Source organism: Polypterus senegalus, chromosome 7 (assembly GCF_016835505.1).
Source record: "Polypterus senegalus isolate Bchr_013 chromosome 7, ASM1683550v1, whole genome shotgun sequence".
Lineage (NCBI taxonomy): Eukaryota > Metazoa > Chordata > Cladistia > Polypteriformes > Polypteridae > Polypterus > Polypterus senegalus.
The window spans coordinates 6,886,790-6,907,832 of record NC_053160.1 but is presented as its reverse complement, the minus strand read 5'-3'; the positions used below and the strand labels follow the sequence as shown (position 1 = coordinate 6,907,832).

Below are 21,043 nucleotides of genomic sequence, written 5' to 3'. Positions count from 1 at the left end.
GGTTCAGACTTGACCTCTTGAATGTTAATATTGGGATGACGTTTGAAAAAGGAAATCGAGGTCAGACAGGTTTAGGAATTCGCTGAGGGCCACGCAGAGTGCAAATTCATATCAGTCTCATTATTTTATAATTACTTTTTTTAAAAAAAACATCTAAGTTATTATACTAGCAACACGAACTATTACTAGAAAGCTCCCAGGAGCCGGGAGGTGTAGCGAACCCACCGCCCTCCTCCCCTTTGTGCGCAGGATTTGGGCTCATTTTTTTGACGTCATCGCAAATTGTTGTCCCTTTAGATCCTTGCATCAATTCACACACGTACCCGTGGATAAGTGAGTCGCCTCTTTGTCACCAGCAGAAAACAACCTGGGTAATCCTCATCCCCGAATTAGCGTACCTTACGCTTTTGGAGGAAAGAAATCTACCCGAGAAGCAGCAGCAGCAGCAGAACAAACCCGCCGCGCTCGGGACAACTTGAGTGACAGCTCGCGCAAAGACCAAATGGGAGGTTACGTGGGGGTTGTCAACTTTACCTCTATTCGGTATGTTTAAAAAATGTGAAAGAATGAATTAATTAAGCAAAAATAATACGGTATTAACTTAATAAGTATGAGTGTTGCCCGTACATTGTTCTTCCTTAAGATCGGTAGAACTGCTCTGTTTTTACTTAGCGGTGAACCCCCCCGCTTTGCATTTCTAGACCGAAGTGGTACGGTCTTGTGCATAGCTGCGCGGGAGTGCGCTGTGGAGCTTCTAGACAGAGTCTCTGCAAATAATTGGGTTGTGTTGGTGAGTGCCTCCTATTTATTTTTCATTTCTTATTTTCCTGCTTTTTTTATTTATTTTTAATATTTGATTAATTAGTTGCATAAAATGGACAGGTATAAACAAAGAAAAAGCCGATTTAAACGCCTTAACTCACTAGGTGCACGCATTGCATTATCGCAGTTGTTTTCGACAGCGTAGCTTTCCGTAAAAAAAAAAAAATATCCAAAATATGGAGTGAATTGTGCTCCCCTCTTTGAACGGCTTCCAATTTCTGCTGACCCCTATTAGGTGCGTTTAAAAGAAAATATTCAAAAAAGTTGAGTTTGTAAGCGCCGCGTTTAACGCGTTCGAAAGCGCGTGTGGATGCGATGGGGGGAGGGGCCCGCTGCTGGGTCTTCCGCACGGTTTCGGCTCCTACTGGCAGCAGATCTCCCCTCTGCTGTATGTTAGTCATTGCCTTTTACTTTTTCTTTATTACAGACATAGACCAATTCATGTCCCTTTGTTTTGTGTCACCACCGTGGCAGTGTAAAGACGCCGAGCCGTGTTCTGACTGTGCAGGTTCACATAATTCTATGTTCCTCATGATGTCCAGGGCCGAAATCCTTAGCGATGTTGCCATGCATTTTTATTTTTTTAGGTGCGCTCGGTCGCTTCATTGAGGATGAGCAAAGCGGTTGCAGGCTATTATAATTGCAATGGTGGTGGTGATGATGATGATGGTGGGGTCGGGATGATGTTTGCTTTTATTTGTTTGTCCCTCTTATTTCTCATCACGTTAAAAAGGAGCGACTGACCGAGATTTCCCTTTTGTTTGTCTTAGGTCATCACTTCTAAGTAAAGTCATGAGTGAAGTAACACTAGATTTTAAACCGGGGGATCTGATCTTCGCCAAAATGAAAGGTTACCCGCATTGGCCAGCTAGGGTAAGTGACCTCTTAATACCAACTACTTCCAACTCCAGGGACGGGAGACCGCTCTTTAAATTAAATCGGTGGCCTCGGTGTTCAGCAGATGAGTAATATGCAGACATGACGATTTTACTTCATTGTTTGGTAAACTGTTTTTGTTCCCCATTTAAAAATATTAAAACATTCTAATGAAATGTTTTAAATATTTGTGGAATGGTTAACACAGTCCATCCATGTAAATTGCACTTAAGTGATAGTGCAAGAAATCACACAACTGAAGATGGTATTGTACAATAATTTAGAATCTTCAACATTAACTTAAGTATTTAGTATATACACAAATGCATGGAGAGTAAAATGAAACTGGTTTAAGTGGACAACCTCAGTAATACTTAATTTGAGGCTAAACCCATTGTGGCAATTGAACTCTATAAAATACATAGATTGTTATAGGGGTTGCTTACTTTTGTATTTTATTTACCCCTTTTTGACACCCACTGCATGCCCAACCTACGTGGAAAGGGGTCTTTCTTCGAACTGCCTTTCCCAAAGTTTCTTTCATTTTTTTTTCCCTACAAGGATATTTTTTTTTCTTGTCTTCATAGAGAGTCAAGGCTGGGGGGCTGTCAAAAGGCAGGGCCTGTTAAAGCCTGTTGCGGCACTTCTTGTGTGATTTCGGTCTATACAAAAATAAATTGTATTGTACTTGATCAGTGTGAACAAGTTGTAAATTTGCATAGTGGGCTGCAGGATTGTCCACGTGTGATTTCTGGTAGCCCAGCGTCTCATACGGGGCGGGGGTTTACCAAGAACTGTTTACTGCTCTGTTTATGAGTAATGTTGCACATGAGTGCATAACTCTCCGTCTTCTACACTGCTGCATTATTAAAAATAAATCAGGAGTGGTCTCCCCTAGACTTTCTTATATGCTCTGATATGGGGATGGATATTTGAGGAGTAAACCATAAGAGAATGATTATATTTTTTTATATTCTGTGCATTAAAGAACCATCAACAACAAATCAAATTTAATAATATATTGAACAATTTTTATAAAAGTAAAGTTGAATAAATCAGACTCTGCCGCTGCATGAATAAAAGGTAAAGTACTACTTCCCGTTAGCGGAGATAGCCCAAAAGTTGATAAGAATCTACATTTTGTACCTAATACTTGCAAAATTTGGTTGAGCAGAAGTGAAAGCGTACTCAAGTTATCGTGTTTACATTCACATAAACACACACAGACATAATTCCAAAAATAGTATTTTCAGAATCAGGGCGGCCTAAAACATTGAGATTAATCAAAATCTCGAAATGGAATTTTTGGAGTATTTCAGTACTTTCCCTATACTTTGTATACGAGAAAGTCAGGGAGGTCTAACATGTTGAGATTCATCAAAATCTCAACATCGAATCTTTGAACAATTACAATACTTTACCTACACGAGAAAGTAAATATTTGACACCTTAGAAGAGAATATTTTAGTAAACAGGATAATGTGATGTTGAAGTGTGGTCTTTTTTTTCCTAATGTATGGAGGAAGTTTAACAAAAATAAACTGATCGCTACTTTAATGCTTTATTCTAAAATGTTTTCAGACCTCATTTAAACTTCCCAAATGATTTTGTTCTGTCCAAATCATCACCACTTTGACCTTTAGCATTATTCTGAGGTGCAGTATGTCCTTTACAGTGTCATGCACCTGTAAACTAGCACAGCCAGTGACTTTTGTATTTATTTGCATTAAAGCTTGTCACACTTGGACTGAGTTTTTGAAAATGATTCCGTTGTTTTCGTCATTCAACAGGTCCTCGTGTTAGTAAAAGTTTAGGACTGAAAAAGCTTGCCCACACTCTGCAGCGTTTGTGGCTAATAGTACAAAGCATATTCAGAACCAAAGGTTTTCCAGAAATTGAGAGGGTGTTCTCTGACATTGTTCTGATGCTGTCCCCTTCCTGCAGTCATCGTTACTTTGTGGAATATCCTCTATATTTAATCCACTGATCCAGCATTTATGAAAATTTATTTTGTTTTTATTTTTGTAGTAATGCTGAAATTACAATTCCTTTCACTTGTATCTGTTATTGAAGCAGTAGTGTAACAGCTTACCTAGTCCTCTGCCCTTTTTTAGTCAGTCATTCTCCAAACCGCTATATCCCAACACAGGGTCACGGGGGCTGGGTCTGCTGGAGCCAATCCCAGCCAACACAGGGTGCAAGGCAGGAACAAATCCCGGGCAGGGCGCACACACCAAGCACACACTAGGGACAATTTAGGATCGCCAATGCACCTAACCTGCATGTCTTTGGACTGTGGGAGGAAACCCAAGCAGACACAGGGAGAACATGCAAACTCCATGCAGGGCGGACCTGGGAAGCAAACCCAGGTCTCCTTACCGCAAGGCAGCAGCACTACCCACTGCACCACTGTGCTTGTCCTTTTTTTTTAATCCATAATAAAGTATCCTTTTTTTCTTATTTATGTAGTGTAAACAACAATAGGATACAATTGGCTTTTGACATTCATGCACTCACTGCACCAGTTCTTTTTAAAGCAGGGGTGTCGAACCGCAGGTTTTCATTCTAACCCTTTACCTAATCAGTGGCCGGTTTTCACTGCTAATTAACTTCTTATCCCCTCAATTTATTAGCCCTGTTTTTTTTTTTTGTTTTTTTTTTAATTAAATGACAACCAATCAGAAATAAGTTGTGAAACGAGCTGATGACCAGCGAATTTGGGATTTCAAACTCCATCCAATCTCTTAATGAGAAGCTGATTCTTGCTGTTAATTAAACCCGTTATTTAATTCCAAGGCTTGTTGCTGCTCTCATTCTGACACAGCAGATATTTACAAAACTGTTGATTTTTCTGTTTTTTTTTCTAAGACTACCATCAAAATGTTTTGGTGAACCTGAGAGAGCAACCTTACCGAGAACTTCGCCTTTCTTTTTCAGATATTGTGTGATGGGCACAGGTGAGCTGGTCATGTGCGGCTTGTTTTGTGTCTCATTGTTTAGCTGCTGGTTAAGGAAAGAGTAACAACTAAAGAGTCAAGTTAATTAAAACTATGGAGAAAGCAATGATTTGGCAGTAAAAACTGGTAACTAATGAAGAAGATGGTTAGAATGAAAACCTGCAGCCACTGCGGCTCTCTAGGACCGGAGTTCAACACCCCTGTTTTAAAGCAAATGACGTTTTTGTTTCTTGCTTTATAGACTTGAGTTTTGTTATATTGCTCACAAGTGGGCATGCATATGTGAGATGGTGGTTACAGATGACTGGTGCATGTAAGCAGCTACCTTTAAAAATGATACTCGCTTAAGTTTATACATGAAGCACTGGGTCTTTTTGTTTTCATCACGTTTTTGATTAGGAAAGTATTGCTTGAACCAAAGATCTGAAACCTCTGGTAATCTCCTGGGCTTAGAGAGTTCCTAGTTTGGTTGTCCAGAATTTAAAAATTGGTAGTCCCAGGCATCCAGACTACCAAATTGTCCTCCCCCGCTTAATGCCTCGGCCTATATGAAGCTTTATAGATCGATTATGGTTTGTGTGTTTATTTCTTACTCTTCCTCATCAAGTACAACTGTCTTCACTTACAAATTTCTTTGAGTGTGTGCATGCTTGTGTTTTTTTCCATGTGTGTGTACATGTATTTTTACATAATTACTTCAAAAACTCCTTGTGGAAAATATTTGCAAATGAATAGCCCCGGTTTCATGACTGTGCAGTGTAGATTGCAAAAATCACGGGTTAATTAAATAGTTTCTATATCAGTTATCGTTGGACTAGGTCAGACTGTTTTTTGTAGCACATGACTAAATCTTCCTTCGGCTGCTCCTGTTAGGGGTTGCCACAGCGGATCATCTTCTTCCATATCTTCCTGTCCTCATCATCTTGCTCTGTTACACCCACCACCTGCATGTCCTCTCTCGCCACATCCATAAACCTTCTTTTAGGCCTTCCTCTTCTCCTCTTGCCTGGCAGCTCTACCGTTAACATCCTTCTTCCAATGTACTGAGCATCTCTCCTCTGCACATGTCCAAACCAACGTAATCTCTCCTCTCTGACTTTGTCTCCCAACCGTCCAACCTGAGCTGACCCTCTAATGTCCTCATTTCTAAACCTGTCCATCCTTGTCACCCCCAGTGCAAATCTTAACATCTTTAACTCTGCCACCTCCAGCTCTGTCACCTGCTTTCTGGTCAGTGCCACCATCTCCAACCCATATAACGTAGCTGGTCTCACTACTGTCCTGTAGACCTTGCCTTTCACTCTTGCTGATACCCATCTGTCACAAATCACTCTTGACACTCTTCTTCACCCATTCCACTTTGCCTGCACTCTTTTTCACCTCTCTTTCACAGTCCCTGTTACTCTGAATTGTTGATCCCAAGTATTTAAACTCAAGCACATGGCTAAATACTGGACTAAAAACAGTAGGCCTGGTGCCTGTAACAAGGCAAGTGCGATACAACTTGTTTGAAGAAAATGCATCTTTTTTCATTGATAGTTGTACAACGGTCTTGGTGTTCAAATCGCATATTTCAGAAACTACTCATTTTTAAATATTCAGTCTTTGTAGAAATATAGTCATCTGGGATCTTTAATACAGCACAAAAAATGCATTTTTCTAATGAAAACTGTACAGTAAAATCTGAAAAATTAATTTCAGTTTTCCACAGACACACACTGCCGCGCTAAAATCAACATTTAATTTTTTTCAACATCATTGAGTCAGAATCTGAACCTGACTTGAAAGCAGATTTTTCACCCCATCACCAAAATTCCCTTTACATGGAAGTAAAAATATGCCCACGGTGTTGGATAAATTTGTCTTTTATCAGTCAGTAAATTCTGTATAAAGCAGTGGTCCTTCACTTGTGTTGGACTGAGGAGCGCTTTTCTAAAGTCAAGTTTAAGAACTTAAGAAGTTAGAAGAGACCATTCAGTCCATCAGGCTTGTTAGTTTAGCTGCTAGCTGAGCTGTTCTGACATGTAATCCAGATTGTGTTTAAAGTTTGTCAATGCCTCGGCTTCAACTGCAAGCCACAGTAGTTTGTAAAGAAGTCTTTGTGTAAAGAACTGCTTCCTGGCTTCAGCCCTAAGTGCAGTTCCCCTTAGTTTCCACTGGTGTCCTCGAGTATATGATTCCCAGTTAAAGGAATACTCAAAAATTGATACTTTTTGATATGTTACCTTATGTAGCTTTTAGTGATGTTCAATAAAAATTGTTAATCCCATGTTTTCATGCAGAACAAGAGAAAAAAAGTTTGACCACTATTGGGTTCTATTATATCAGTGCTATACAACAGAGAGAAACGTACGTGGAAATAAAAGTTCTTGCATTACTCATATTTCATGATCCAAGTGTCGGTTATCCAGTTGTATGTTCAAAATGTCTAAAATGCATGCATTATTTAATACAGCACATAGCACAATAATGTGCAGTGAATACACTTGACTTGAGCATTCATAGTTTTCAGACTCTTTCTCTGGACGTTTAGCATTCATTTGCTCAGAGGGTGATGCGCTTGCTGCTTCCTGAGCAGCTCTTGTTTGCTCCACCCTAGTGGTCCGCTTCTTCTCTTGTTCCATTGGCATCTTCTCGCGTTAAATCTGATCAAGTCAGTGTTTGTGTTGCAATTACTTTGTACGTTTTTCTTTAATTTTTCACTTAAGCTGGCACTGAAGTCTTCAATCTGCCACAAGAATGATTTAAGATATGAAGAGGTAGGGGAAGTGACGGTGAAATTGGTAGGGAATGAGAACGACGCCCGAGTCGATTCTACAATAAAATAAAATAAAAATAGGAATGCCCTTGGAAGTCAATCATTACCGCGAAAGCGGATAGTAGATGTCACATAGTATATGTGTACCAAATTTCAGGTCAGTAGTTCAAATGGTTTGCGAGCCACAGGTGATTTTAAGTCCTGGACAGACAAACGAACAGCCACAGTAGCGTGTTATATATAAAGAAAATGTTATTAATATTTACTTCTGGAAAAAATCTGCCTACATCGTAAACAGGAAAAACACATTGTCCTAATACAGGACTCGTGACCAGTGGCTGAGTCAGAGAGACAGACCGTAATTCAGTTGGGCTGGTGTCATCAGTAAAATTCAGCAATCCCAAATATACTGTATTTTACGAAAGGGATTACCATGATTCAAATCCAGTGTCGCTGTGTTTTTGTTTCGGAGTTCCAGATTTCAATCCGTGATCCACAGTATGGGCAACCACAACAAGCAGACCAGTTTGGGTGGGGGGTGGAGACTAATGTATCGTAGTGATTTAAAAGCCACTTTGCTCTGATTGTCAGTTTGTGGACAACCTGACTGGGCACCATTGGTAGTCCAAACTTTAAGAACCACTCATGTAAAGGGCCAATAAAAGTGACTCTTGGATTTTTCTCCATTTTTTCCCCAAATATAAATGTTCACTTTAGAACAATTGTGGCAAGAACGTTCCATTCAGCCCAAAAAGCTTGGAAAGGCCTCTAAAGGCCCACTTTCAACCCTATTACTTAGTAAGTTGTTCCATATGTCTGTAGTTCTTTGTGTGAATGGGGGGGAGAGACTTTATAACATTTGTGTGAAAACTGCCTTAACATGTCTCCTGCTGTGTCCTTGAGATCTTTTAAGTGTACACACTAGGTGTACTTAATGTCTTGGGAATGCGTAAGAATTAGCCATATGGAGTGAAGCTGATCAAAACAAACCTTAAAGTGCCCTCCAAGAGTTGCAAAACATATGAGACCTTGAGAAATAATAATCACAATTTATTACTATTTTTACAAGGAATTTTTAGCTTTTTGATGGATACAAACCATCCACACAGATTGGAAACAAATAAGACAAGCTAGCTGCATGATTTTCGACTTCCAAAACATGCTGCGTAGCATCGCCTGTCATTGCCTTGAAGAAGAAAACTCAGTGTGTGCAAAGATATATTTTTTTATTTTTTATAAATTGCTGTTTTCTGGCTATTATTTATTGGTTTGTTGCAGCATCAGTACAGGAAGGCCAACATCCGAGAGGCTTCTACCACTGCAGCTCAAACACTGCTTCTATGTAGTGTGTGTCATTCTATGGCTAGCAGCACTGCTGCATGTACATGATAAACAAAAGACATATTGCCTTTGTAGTGTCGAGCGGTCAGTTTTGGCAATTTCTAGAACATTACAGTAAAACCTTGGATTGCGAGTAACTTAGTCTGCGAGTGTTTTACAAGATGAGCTAAAATTTTTAATAAATTTTACCTTTATAAACGAGTGAGGCCTTGCAATATAAGTAGTGGATATACGCTTTGTCTGCCAAGCGTCATGTGATCACAACTGAGCCGATGGTGGTTCTCTCTCCGTGGGATTGTGGGTAATCATTTCCCACGTTTGGTCTCAGTAGAAGTGCCTTACTACTATAGTCAACATCTGTACGAGCATATACTGTTTACTATAGTATTGTGTGTGTGTGCGCTGTAACTTGTGAGTCCCAGTCTTGCACCCCAAGACGCAAAGTTTCAGTATTTTAGCAAAACCAGCATTTATTCATCTTGAAACAGGAGCAGCACGGTTATTTATTGTAGCGGGATCTCCCACTCTCCTATACGAAGGCACAGCAGTCAGGCAGGGTCGGGGCCAGGTTAGTGGCCAAGTAAAACTGTGCCCTTGCATTTATAATATTCCTTGCATCACCTATTGACAGTGGGCGCTTACAGCATGTCCACAGTCTTTTCGGATTTGCTTTTGCGGCAAACTGCTACAGCGCTGGGAGCCTGTGGTTGCTTTGGGGCGCTTTCTACATGTCGTCCCGTTTTGGGGGGGATTCCAAAAAAGTTTAGAAACCGTACAGCGCGTAAAGTTTTTTTTTTTTTTTTCAATTTTGTGTCCAAGTGTAGTGACTCTTCAGGCAAAAGCAGCTGTCATTGGATTGGTTCCTTGGTTGCAATAAAAGAAAAAGATTCCTGTGAGCCAACAGATAGCATGGATTCCGTTAGTTATACTGAAAGTCATCCTACACAATAACCCTCCTCTCTCTCTCTCTCTTCTCTCTCACACCAGCCATGAATCTTTTCAAATTAAAGTGCAGGTTAATTTGTATTTTTACTTTATATTTTGTATTCATCATTTTTATATGAATAGTTTTGCGTTTGTAGAACGAATCATCTGAGTTTCCATTATTTCTTATGGGGAAATTCGCTTTGATATACGAGTGCTTTGGATTACAAGCACGTTTCCGGAATGAATTATGCTCGCAAACCAAGGCACCACTGTATTACCCTTTTGTTTTCCTGTGGTTATTAGCCTAAGTACGAGTGACCAGTTGGCCGTAAATCAGTGCCTGACTGTTTTATGTTGATATTTAAGATAATTTTATCTAAAAAAGAAAAAAGGCTTGCAAAAACGTTAACTTTTGTATTTGTGCACTGATTTGCATTTGAATTTTTGATTTTTGAATGTCTCATAATATGCAGCACTAAATATTCAGTACATTTTGTTTTGTGGGAATATTGTCGTGATGCCTGTATTGCGGGCAAAGTTTATTGGCTTGTGCCTAATGTATAGTCATAGTTTTTCTTTGGAGTTAAATATTGGGTCAAAAGCATCCAACTTTTATGTAGGATCTATCGTAGTGATCGCCTTCCCAAGATATGTTACAAGTACATAACTACAACTGCAGGGCACTTGTCTATATCGTTTTTTTAAGGTTTGAAGTATGTGGTGGTTTGTTTAACTCTTTCAGGGTGGATGTCGACTTTTATCCAAAGGAGGGATTAATGGTGGTAATCAACTGTAAACAGTGACAAAACATGCCGTTACCTTTTCATTAGACTCTTTTTGCTAGAAGGAAAGTTAGCTTTGTTGGTTTGACCGTGATTCCCTGCGTTTGTGGGAGAAGTGAGGAGTAGACAACGGCAAAAATGGCATTGACGTCTGGCAAGAGATCAAGGCGAATGCGTACAGCAGACCACTCCATAGATGACGTTTTGCATATTATTGCTGAATTTGACTCCGATTCTGATACAAGTGATCAACACAAGTGTAATGTACAAGCATCAGCTGATCACTCCTCATCGTGGGGCTAAACAGGTTTCTGTAGCTGACACACCTACGACAACGTTCGGCTGGGAGGACAAACGCCCGGGCTTACAAAGAAAAAAGGCATACAAACCAGATCGCAATACACTGTGACCATGATGACCGCTGCTGTCCCCGCATCCCACCACATGAAGACGGACTGGCAGACAGCCTGCTGCTCATTTCTGCGAGCTGGCGATCACAATACGCAGCAACAGAAATTTTATGTTGATTTATGTGTGAAGTCGTTGTTTTGTGTGCTTTTCAGAAAGCTGTGTTTTTTGGAAAAATACTTTTCAGCCTTCAAAGAGTTAAGTGCTTTAGTTACTACAGCATAAAGACAGAGGAACATTTGTACAATATAGTAGAAAAGGTTATGGGGAAAATCCCCTCATTGTATCTTTGTTCTGTGCATCCTATTAAAAACGGAGCACGAGAACAGATGGAAACATATTGAATATTTGTCCAGCATGGCGTCTTTTTTTTAAAAAAAAAAAAAAAATATATAGCTGGGTGAGGCACGCACACCAAAAAGGTGACTTTGAGGCTTATGGAAAGTTTTAGGGAATTCATTTTCTTGTAGCTAAGAGAGTTAAGATTTTTCAGTCTTGCAAAATGCTTTGTTGAGAAGCGGTAAAACTAAATTTCTTTTCGAAAAGGGTGTATCCAGTCTTGACTTTTTTTCTTTTTTTTTTTCTTTTCTTCAAAACCACAAAGATGTTTCTGCCCAAATTGAAAACATTCTATGGTTTGACAAAATCAAAATGTACAATTGTGATGTAACCAGAAGATGCAGCATTTGTCCTGTCATCTTTAGAATATTATTGCTGCATTGAAAGTATGGAGTTGCATGACTGCCTGAAAGATATGGAACCCTCAAATGTATAATGGTTTTATGCAAAGTATGGAAGAAATCATGAGTGAAAACCTGTCTTTAATGGACTTGAGATTTTGGGAAAGATTTATGTTTTAGATCACGGCTTTGCTGAAACAATCCGTTAAAGATACTGAAGTTAAAATTCTGGAATAACCCTTTAGTACTAGGTTGTTGTACCGTGTTAGCCATTATGAATGTAGAGAAAAGCCAAGCAAAATGACACCTTTTATTGGCTAACTAAAAAGATTACAATATGCAAGCTTTCGAGGCAACTCAGGCCCCTTCTTCATCTGACATCTTGCCTGAAGAAGGGGCCTGAGTTGCCTCGAAAGCTTGCATATTGTAATCTTTTTAGTTAGCCAATAAAAGGTTTCATTTTGCTTGGCTTTTCTCTACATGGAATAACCCTTTGAAAACATGAATATCAGTCTTGTTGAATATACTTGAGAATTAAAAAAAATTGCGGTTAATAATAGTCACTTGACTTTGAAGATATATGACCAATTTTTTTAATTTTTTCATTATTATTCATATGCAGTTTCCAAGAATGCTGTGGAGTTTTTCGGCCTCAACAAAAGAATTCCAAATCTGATAACTTTACCAAATGTTTACTTAGCCAGGGGTCTTTGATGGGGGCTTGGGTGTTTGATATTCTGTTTCAGCTAAGGTTGTAATAAGGGAGATATTGGTATTCACTACATGCACTTTTAAGCAGGATTTGCCTGCAGATAATGATGGTCCATCTCTTCCAATTTAAAAATTGTCCGATTTTTACAGTAATTTGTGACCTGCAAATCGTACCACAGGAAAAGATTTGAAGACACAATGTCATCTCATCAAATCTTAACTTACCCAATTTTCATGTGTTATCATATTGTAATGGTCGTCTGGAATATGTGTGCGTCACTGTGAGTTTGTACCTTTTCCCATTCCTGTTATTAGTGGAATGGCTTAATTTGTAAGGCCGGCCAATTGTACAGGGAGAGGGGAGCACCTGGCTTGGAGGGCCAAAAGTCTGGACTAGGAGGAGCCAAAAGTATGTAAATGGGTGACAGGAAAAAGAAGAGAAGCGCAGAGCCAAGAGAGAAGTGGACGCCATCACAGGAAAAGGCAAGAGGAAAAGGATTGACACCACATGGAAAACGTCGGGTGAACCCGGATTCATTTCAAGATGAATTATTTTTACTTTCTGGTGAAAGGTATTCAGGAGAGGACCAGACAAGGCCAGCACAGGAACTGTTGATCTGTACGTTTCCTGAAACAGAAGGTATGGTCGGCGCCTCATTCCCCACTGCAGACTGAGCTAGACATTCCGTACAGATAATATTTAAAGGACTAAAAATACATTATTTTTTTTTCTCTTGTTCAGATTTCTGTATTAGTAGCTTATGTGTTTAAGTGTTTTGTGCCGTGATTTGTGTTGGATGGGAAGCGCTGCAGTGCGATATTATGTATATAGGGTTTTTTTGTTACATTAAGTATGTGTATAGTCTTCCAATAATCATTTTATACGTAACCCTGCTTTCACTGGTGTGTCTCTATACTTGGGGTGGTGTAGTAGGAAAGTAGTGTTGGTCACTTGCTCCCTGGATTATTTTTTTTTCTTTTTGCTTTGCTGCCGGTGTAGGGGGGCAGCGCATATTATAATCGTGCTGGTTCTAAGAGTGGTACAATATCATCATCAGCAGTTAAACCTATGGCATGGGCAATATCCTTCCTGAAAGCTATATATTTACCTCTTCATTAATATTTATTGTTTTTAAAAAATTAATGCATAGGAATAGTCATTTCTAAATAGTTTTGAGTTAAAATATCCTGAGTACTTGAAGCCAACAAATTATTCAGCTGTCGTGTGTCAAGAAATGTTACTGGAGCTTCTTTATACTAAGAGCAATATGTCTGCATTATGCCTCACTGTGACGAAGTGTATAGTAAAAAGTTTTCTTTCTTTTGAATTTTCTTGCTTTAAAGTCACTCGGATGTGTGTTCAGACCAAAGTGTGTATTTGCGTATGTATTTATCAACCTATTTATGTATTTATTTGAAGAGCTACTGTAAAAAGTCAAATTTCCCCCTGGGGACAGATAAAGTTCTGTGTGTCTATCTAACTTATATGAGGTAGTGATAAGACTCAAAATGAGATGCTTGTATGTGAAACTGTTTTTATCCATTTGTAATTCAAATATTAACACCCATGCAGTCGTCTGCTTAACCCCGAGAAAGACTTTATTATACAGTATATGCACCTTCACTATTAATCTGATTGTTAATTATTCTGTCTGATACATGTTTTGCATTTACCTATGTTTTTATTTCCTTCTATAAGGAAAGTATTGGAATCCTCGAAAAATTCGATTTCGAGATTTGAGTCTGAAAATACCATTTTTGGAATTATGTCTGTGTGTCTTTCTGTGTGTGTATGTAAACACGATAACTTGAGTTTGCTTTCACTTTGGTCAACCAAATTTTGCATACAAGTATTAGAAATCTATGTTTTGTTCCTATCAACTTTTGGGCTATTTCCGCTAATCGGATATCTCACTTTACCTTTTATTCATGCAGTTGCATAGTCCGATTTTGTTCAAATTTCCTTTTATAAGAACTGTTCAATATATTATTAATTTGATTTGTTGTTGATGGTTCTTTAATTTACATAATATCAAAATTATAATCATTGTCTTGTGGCTTAGTCCTCAATTACCCTTCCCCATATCTGAGTATACGAGAGAGTCTAGGGGAGACCACTCCAGAGATTTTATTTTTACTTTGAAACATGCAGATTTTTCTACTTTTTAAATTGCCATTGCTTTGTTTAGTCTTACCTAGTACGCTATGGTAGACCTTTTGATTGCTTCCTGTTTCTGCAGAGGGGCATACAACATGTTCTTTTCATTGTGCTGTAAGGTATAATTTTAGTAAATTCAAACATCATGGAGTTGGTGTCATTCAGCATGACTAGGTGGGCCGGAATTCTTCTGAAGTTTATGAAGAAAATCATCAATGATTGTAAACAATGTCTGCTTGTGGCAAAATTAGTTAACTGATAGCAGGGAGCTAATTACGTTTTAGTAATAGGTATTTTGTATTGCTTAATTTTCTTCAAGGGAATAACGTAAACATCATTTTTTGCTTTATTCTCCTTTTATTTCATGAATTTAATAACAGTATCTATGACAGGTATGGGATGCTGATAATCAGACTAGTCGTAAACACTTATTTTTACAACACTCTTAATTTACAGTTGGCTGCTAACTTCATAGTGTGCTATGAAATGGTAAAAAAAAAATAATGATGGGCTGAGCTATTGCAGAGACACCCTTTCCAAGACTGAGATATGTAGTGTCTACATCAGTTGTAGTTTATTGTCACACTGTTTTACTTGTGATTTCTGGCATGTACAGTAAATACATATTCATATTGAGTACTAAGATGCTTATCTCCCACCCTCTCATTAGCCTGCATATCATTTTCCAAACACACTTCCCTTTTCCCCCCCAGTATAGATAATTCAGGCTCTATTGTTGAATAGTGGCATACCAGTTACAGCAATTTCAGATTTTATATATCAAGAAATAATACACTGCAAAGCACTCAGAAAGGAACTACCATGAGCACAGATTGCTTAAAAAGTGCTTTTTAGGATTGCTGTTTGAGACCATTGAGCAGTACACAATAATGAGCAATGGCTATTCAGGGTATCATTATTTCAAATTAGCAAAATATAAACATTTTACAGTCCAGAGCAGGTGGTGTTATGGTGGGAAAAATTCTTGTGCTTTGTACGTCAGGGCTTGATATTTGTAATAGGGGTTTTCTATTTTGCTGAAGTTTTGATGGCTGTTATCAAAACTGCAAGTGGGCTGCAGTCAGTCTGAATGTGTGTACAGGAATCGGGATTGGTAAAATAAAATCCTACTTGGATCATTCAGTCACCACTACTGGCTGCCTAGTCTGTGCCTGTATTGCTTTATTTTTTAATATTTGTGAATGACTGTAGCCTTTCAGAATGCTGAAAAGACATTGCATTTTGAAAATGTATACCATTCAAAAGGTTTTGGTGGTGTGCTGCTTGTGTTGACTGTAATGCCTTGTCAAGTCATTTTGGTATAAACAAACCTTTAGTGAGCCAGTGCAGAGATGTGTAGTGCTGTCTGTGCAGGAAACTTGCAACAAGTTCTTAGAAGTGAAGGACTTTGGTCTGGTGGTACAATTTGGTGGGGGGACATTAGAACACTCTAGACGAGAACAGGCCATTCAGGCCAACAAAGCTCACCAGCTGTATCCACTTATTTCTTCCAAGACATATCAAACATCAAGTCAAGTTTTGAGAGTCCCTAATGTCTTACTGTCTACCACACTACTTGGTCCCTTATTCCAAGTGTTTATCATTCTTTGTGTAAAGAAAAACTTCCTAATGTTTGTGCGAAATTTACCCTTAACAAGTTTCCAACTGTGTTCTTGGTGAACTCATTTTAAAATAAGTCTCGATCCACTGTACTGATTCCCTTCATTATTTTAAACACTTCAATCATGTCACCACTTAAGCTTCTTTTGCTTAAATGGTATAGGCTCAGCTCTTTTAATCTTTCCTCATAATTCAACCCCTGTAGCCCTGGAATCGGTCAAGTCTCTTCTCTCTGGACCTTTTCTAGTGCTGTTATGTCCTTTTTGTAGCCTGGAGACCAAAACTGCACACAGTACTCCAGATGAGGCCTCACCAGTGCATTATACAGGTTGAACATAACCTCCTGTGACTTGTACTCCACACATCAAGGCGCTATATAACCTGACATTGTTATTCTTCTTAATGGCTTCTGAACACTGTCGGGAAGTCAAACGCATAGAGTCCACTATGACTCCTAAATCCTTCTTTTAAGGTGTACTCTGTTTTCCGATCGCCCATTGTGTATTCAAACCTAACATTCCTTCCTATGTGTAATACTTTACAATACTTACATATAGATACATAGATTAGCACTTTATTTGTGTATAGAGGGAAAAGTTTGGCTTTTTATAGAAGTGCTCTAAATAAATACATAACCCTTTGCACAATATCTCTGAAAAAGATGCTTAATGATTATATCCATCAATCCATTGATGTGCTCATTCCAGTATGCATCAGGTGCGAGGCAGAAACAATCTGTGGACAGGGAACCTGGCTCATCACAAGGTGAATACAAGCACACACATACATTAGCGTCATTTAGCATCTCCAAATCCCCAAACCTTCATGTCTTTGGAAGGAAACCGGAGCACACTGTGGCAGCCCATCAGGAAAAGATGCAAACTCCAGGAAGAGAACACCAGGGACGTGACTCCCATGAGGCAGCAGCACCACCGTGCCGCCCCCACGTGTAATTATTAAGAGTATTCTTAATTTAAATGAATCTGTAAAATGTAATATGCATACTTTAATGCAATTCCTCATGAAAGTGATATCAAGTATATAAATCTAAGGATTCTAAATGTGCAGAGAGCTGGAATATCAGAAATGTAATGTGGTCTGTGTATTGCTTGCGGGCTGGGGTCAGTGCAGAAGCAGCGATTAATAGTGTCGGTTTTAAGATGTTTACAACATTCTACATTAAAGACAAAATAAATTACAAGATTAAAGTGGAAATTTGAGATTAATATCAAAATTTCCACTTTAATCACAAAACAGACCTTTTCACTGTGTCCCCTTTTGTTTTTTTTTTTTCTGTGGCTCAAATTTGCCTCCGTACATTCTGATGCTGTTGTGAAGGTGCAAAAAAAATGGCACAGAAGATGGTATGTGAGTCCTTCAAAATGTTTTGCGTCATTACAATGGGGTATGTATGTCACTTGAAAAGCACCATGAATGCATTTGTATGTCGGCATTTTGCTTCACCACATTAAACCATTCATCAAACATCAAAACACACACATTGGTCCTGTAGGATCTTCTAAGTGTTGATGGTAAACAGAGACTCTGACACCACATTCCAATTTGAACACACTGCACCCCAGATTTTTTTTGGTGCTGGTACTGCAACTTTGCACACACATCACGTTAATTTCTGAGGACTTGCTCCGAGGACGTATCAAATGACCACTGGGAATGCTTGGCAGTCATGATAAGTGCGCGTACGCGTTCTGATCATGAAGTATATGCCAGCCCTAAGGGTCACCCTCTTTTGCTCTTGTAACCATAAGGCGGTGCCACTGAGCCTCAAAACAGCAGACACGGCGTCACCCAGTGCAATTTCTTGTCCAAATAAAAAGGTTTTTATTTGTCACCAACACTTTTCCACACAAGCACAAGTCACAATACACAAATACAAAATATTTTTCTTCCACTTCCAGGAGAGTGTTTGCCCCTGCCTCCCAACTCTTGACTCCCCAATGTGAGGATGCAGGCTTTCTTGTAATTTAGACATGATCTGGTGTCATGCCCAGGTTGTCCCAAAGCACTTCCAGGTCATGTGAAAGTCAGGACAGTCCTCCTTTGGCGGCACCCAAAGACCCTGACGGGTACATTTTCTGACTCCCAAACCCATAGGTTCAGATCAGAGGAGCATTGCCACACCTGTCGTGTGGGGGAATGAACTGTTCCTGGCATGGATGTTCTTCCAGGCCATCCATAATTGCCTCCGGGCCAAGCAGGAAATCATCCTCCATCCTGGCCAGGTAGCCTGTCTTTCCTCTATGGCATCCGCATCTATTAACTAAAACATTGAAAGTGCAGTTTTACCCTGGTTCAACAAGATGTGAGAGTTGTATGATCACCTGGCTAATTTTTAAAATCTGGTTGGATTGTTACCTGATGACAGGAGGTGATCACAAAATTTCACTAAACAGGCATGTGTTAAATACCACAGTATTAATAATCGCTACTAAAAAATGTGTATTTAATAAATGAGGATGGATATAGTTGTCCTTTATTTTTTATTCTCTAGTATTATTTACATAAAGATTTTCATAAAGAACATTTAGGTGGCACGGTGGCGCAGTGGGTAGCACTGCTGCCTCGCAGTAAGGAGACCTGGGTTCACTTCCCGGGTCCTCCCTGCGTGGATTTTGCATGTTCTCCCCGTGTGTGCGTGGGTTTCCTCCCACAGTTCAAAAACATGCAGGTTAGGTGCATTGGTGATCCTAAATTGTCCCTAGTGTGTGTGTGTGCACGTGCGTGCCCTGCGATAGGCTGGCTCCCTGCCCTGGGTTTGTTTCCTGCCGTGCGCCCTGTGTTGACTGGGATTGGCTCCATCAGAACCCCGTGACCCTATGGTTAGGATATAGCAGGTTGGGTAATGCATGGATGGATAAAGAACATTTACGTGAATATTTTTGCTGTTTTGGAGGAGTTTTGAAATGCCAGTAATTCTTGAGGCTTCCTATACTATACATAGATTACTATTTTTGTTTACTAAATAAGAACTTGTCTAAATTACTGAACTTTTTATAGGTGGTTTATTATTCTGTTGCCTCAAACTTAAAAGCATAGAGTTCTAATCTATGTGTTATTTCATAAGTGATAGTTGATGGGGCAAAAATGCAAGTTAATATCACAGTAGAAATGAATCGTGGTGGTCAGTTGAATATCCGTTTACATTGAGCCTATCAAAATTCCTTTTGTCATACATTCGGGTCACAACCACAAAAGTGTTTGTTCCTTCTCTCCCCTTAAATGCATTTCTCGGAGTTTAGCTAAGTTCCTGAACATTTCTACACCTCCTTGTACAGAAAGTATGGCTCGAATTGTGTAGAGACTTACATATTGCTTTAAAGGAATATATTTTTGGTATTGTTACTTACTCCATGTACTTTGTAGTGATGGGCAAGAAAAATTACCTATCTAGTTTTCATGCAGAATGGAGAGAAAAAAAGTTTGATATCATATACAGTAAGCCAACAGTGACCAATGCTGTGCAATGTCAAGCGATGTCAAAAACATCTATAGGGGAAAAGGGAAGTGAAAAAACAAAGCTCTTGTTACCCAGGTTGCCTAATCTACATTTCAGGTTTCCAGTAATGTGCAAAACTCACGTTCCTTTACAGAAATATTGTTAAGTAGTACTTGCGGAAGATCTGCCTTTCCCCCTCATTTTTTAATCAATAGTCCGGTCTTCAATTTAAAACATCAATCGTATAAGGCTTGTCACACACACACACACACACATACGTATGGGAGGCAGCTAAAGGGCTTGAGTAAGGGCAATTCCGAGTCACACCGGGATGTGGATGAGTGAACTGATTCTTTCTCTCCTTGGCCTGCAGACCATCTACGGGAGATTCCACCTGGTCCTGTTGACGTCATTTCGAGGTCCGAGCCTATGGAGGAAGAACTTGTCGGCTCTGGCCCCTTTGATGTCACGTCCGGGCTCGAGCCTATGGCCGAAGACCCTTATGAGCCCGACCCCTCTGACTTCACTTCCTGTCTTCCCCTTTAAAAGCCTCCACCTTTTCCTTATTCCCTTAGTTCTGTTTTGGACTGGTTTTTGTGCACATCAGTGCTGTATAAATTTTTTTACGACTTTGCAGCCAGGATACCAAATATACGGGTGGCAGCATCTAACCTTTTGGTATGGCTGTGTGTGGAGTTTCTGACAGGCTGTAATGTCTGTCTCGTATCTCTCATGTATGTTGATTTTTTTTTTTTTTTAAACGATACTTTAAATGTACGTTCTTTAAATGAACATTCATAGAACATAAGAAATCTATCATATATGGTGAGCGACAATAAGGTCCATCAAGGTCATTAGTTTAGCTGTTAGCCAAGCTAACTTATCCAGATAAAAGTTGTCAAGGTTTCTTCTTAAACTCCATGTCTCTGTAGTTTGTTCTAGATTCCCACAACTCTTATGCATAAAGAAGTGCTTCCTGGCTTTAGTCTTAACATGCCTCTTTGTGTATGTGATTTGCTATTTGGCTGAATCTACTTTATTGATGGCTTTGAGAATTTTAAAGATCTGGTCTCTACAGTCTCCTTTGTGTGACACTATAGTTGATCAGTGAAATTCATCAAAGTTTTTTTTTTTGTTGTGAATATGCCAAATATTTTCTTGGAAATTTGTCCTGCAGCCAGCTTTGACAAGCACCCAGACTCCATTCCCAACTCGACTGCCCCTTGATGCTTTGCGAGAGCTGTAGCAGTCATGCATAAAACTTGAATGCATCATGAATGCATACCAGAAGGTTGCTCTCTGATCTGCTTTGTGAATGTGTGAAGTCATGACCTAATCCAGCCAGATTTGCTCCCACTTGGGTTTAAATAAATAAAAAAAAAAAAGGCTTTCAAATTAGCTAAAAAATTTTTGAATATTTCATTCATTCAAGTACATTTTTTGACTGTGTTTGAACTTAGGTTAATGATTGTGGATGCTAGACATACACAGTTGTATGTGTTTCTTTTTAATATATATAAATACTTTACAATATAGTAATGTCCAC

The 21,043-nt window shown here is 39.2% G+C and overlaps 1 protein-coding gene across 3 annotated transcripts in view; it reads left to right on the top strand.

The window, feature by feature from the left end:
- The first annotated feature begins 339 nt into the window (after nucleotides 1-339).
- The window catches only part of psip1a (PC4 and SFRS1 interacting protein 1a), a 75,625-nt gene continuing 54,921 nt past the window's right edge, over nucleotides 340-21,043 (top strand). The window contains exons 1-2 of one of the 3 annotated variants that reach the window (XM_039758203.1): nucleotides 340-543; nucleotides 1,593-1,695. In XM_039758203.1, the coding sequence (XP_039614137.1) occupies nucleotides 503-543; nucleotides 1,593-1,695 (144 nt within the window). In that variant the 5' untranslated portion in view covers nucleotides 340-502. Of the gene's footprint in view, nucleotides 544-715; nucleotides 791-1,592; nucleotides 1,696-21,043 lie in introns of those variants that run through there. The other 2 variants (XM_039758201.1, XM_039758202.1) reach the window with 2 other exon arrangements.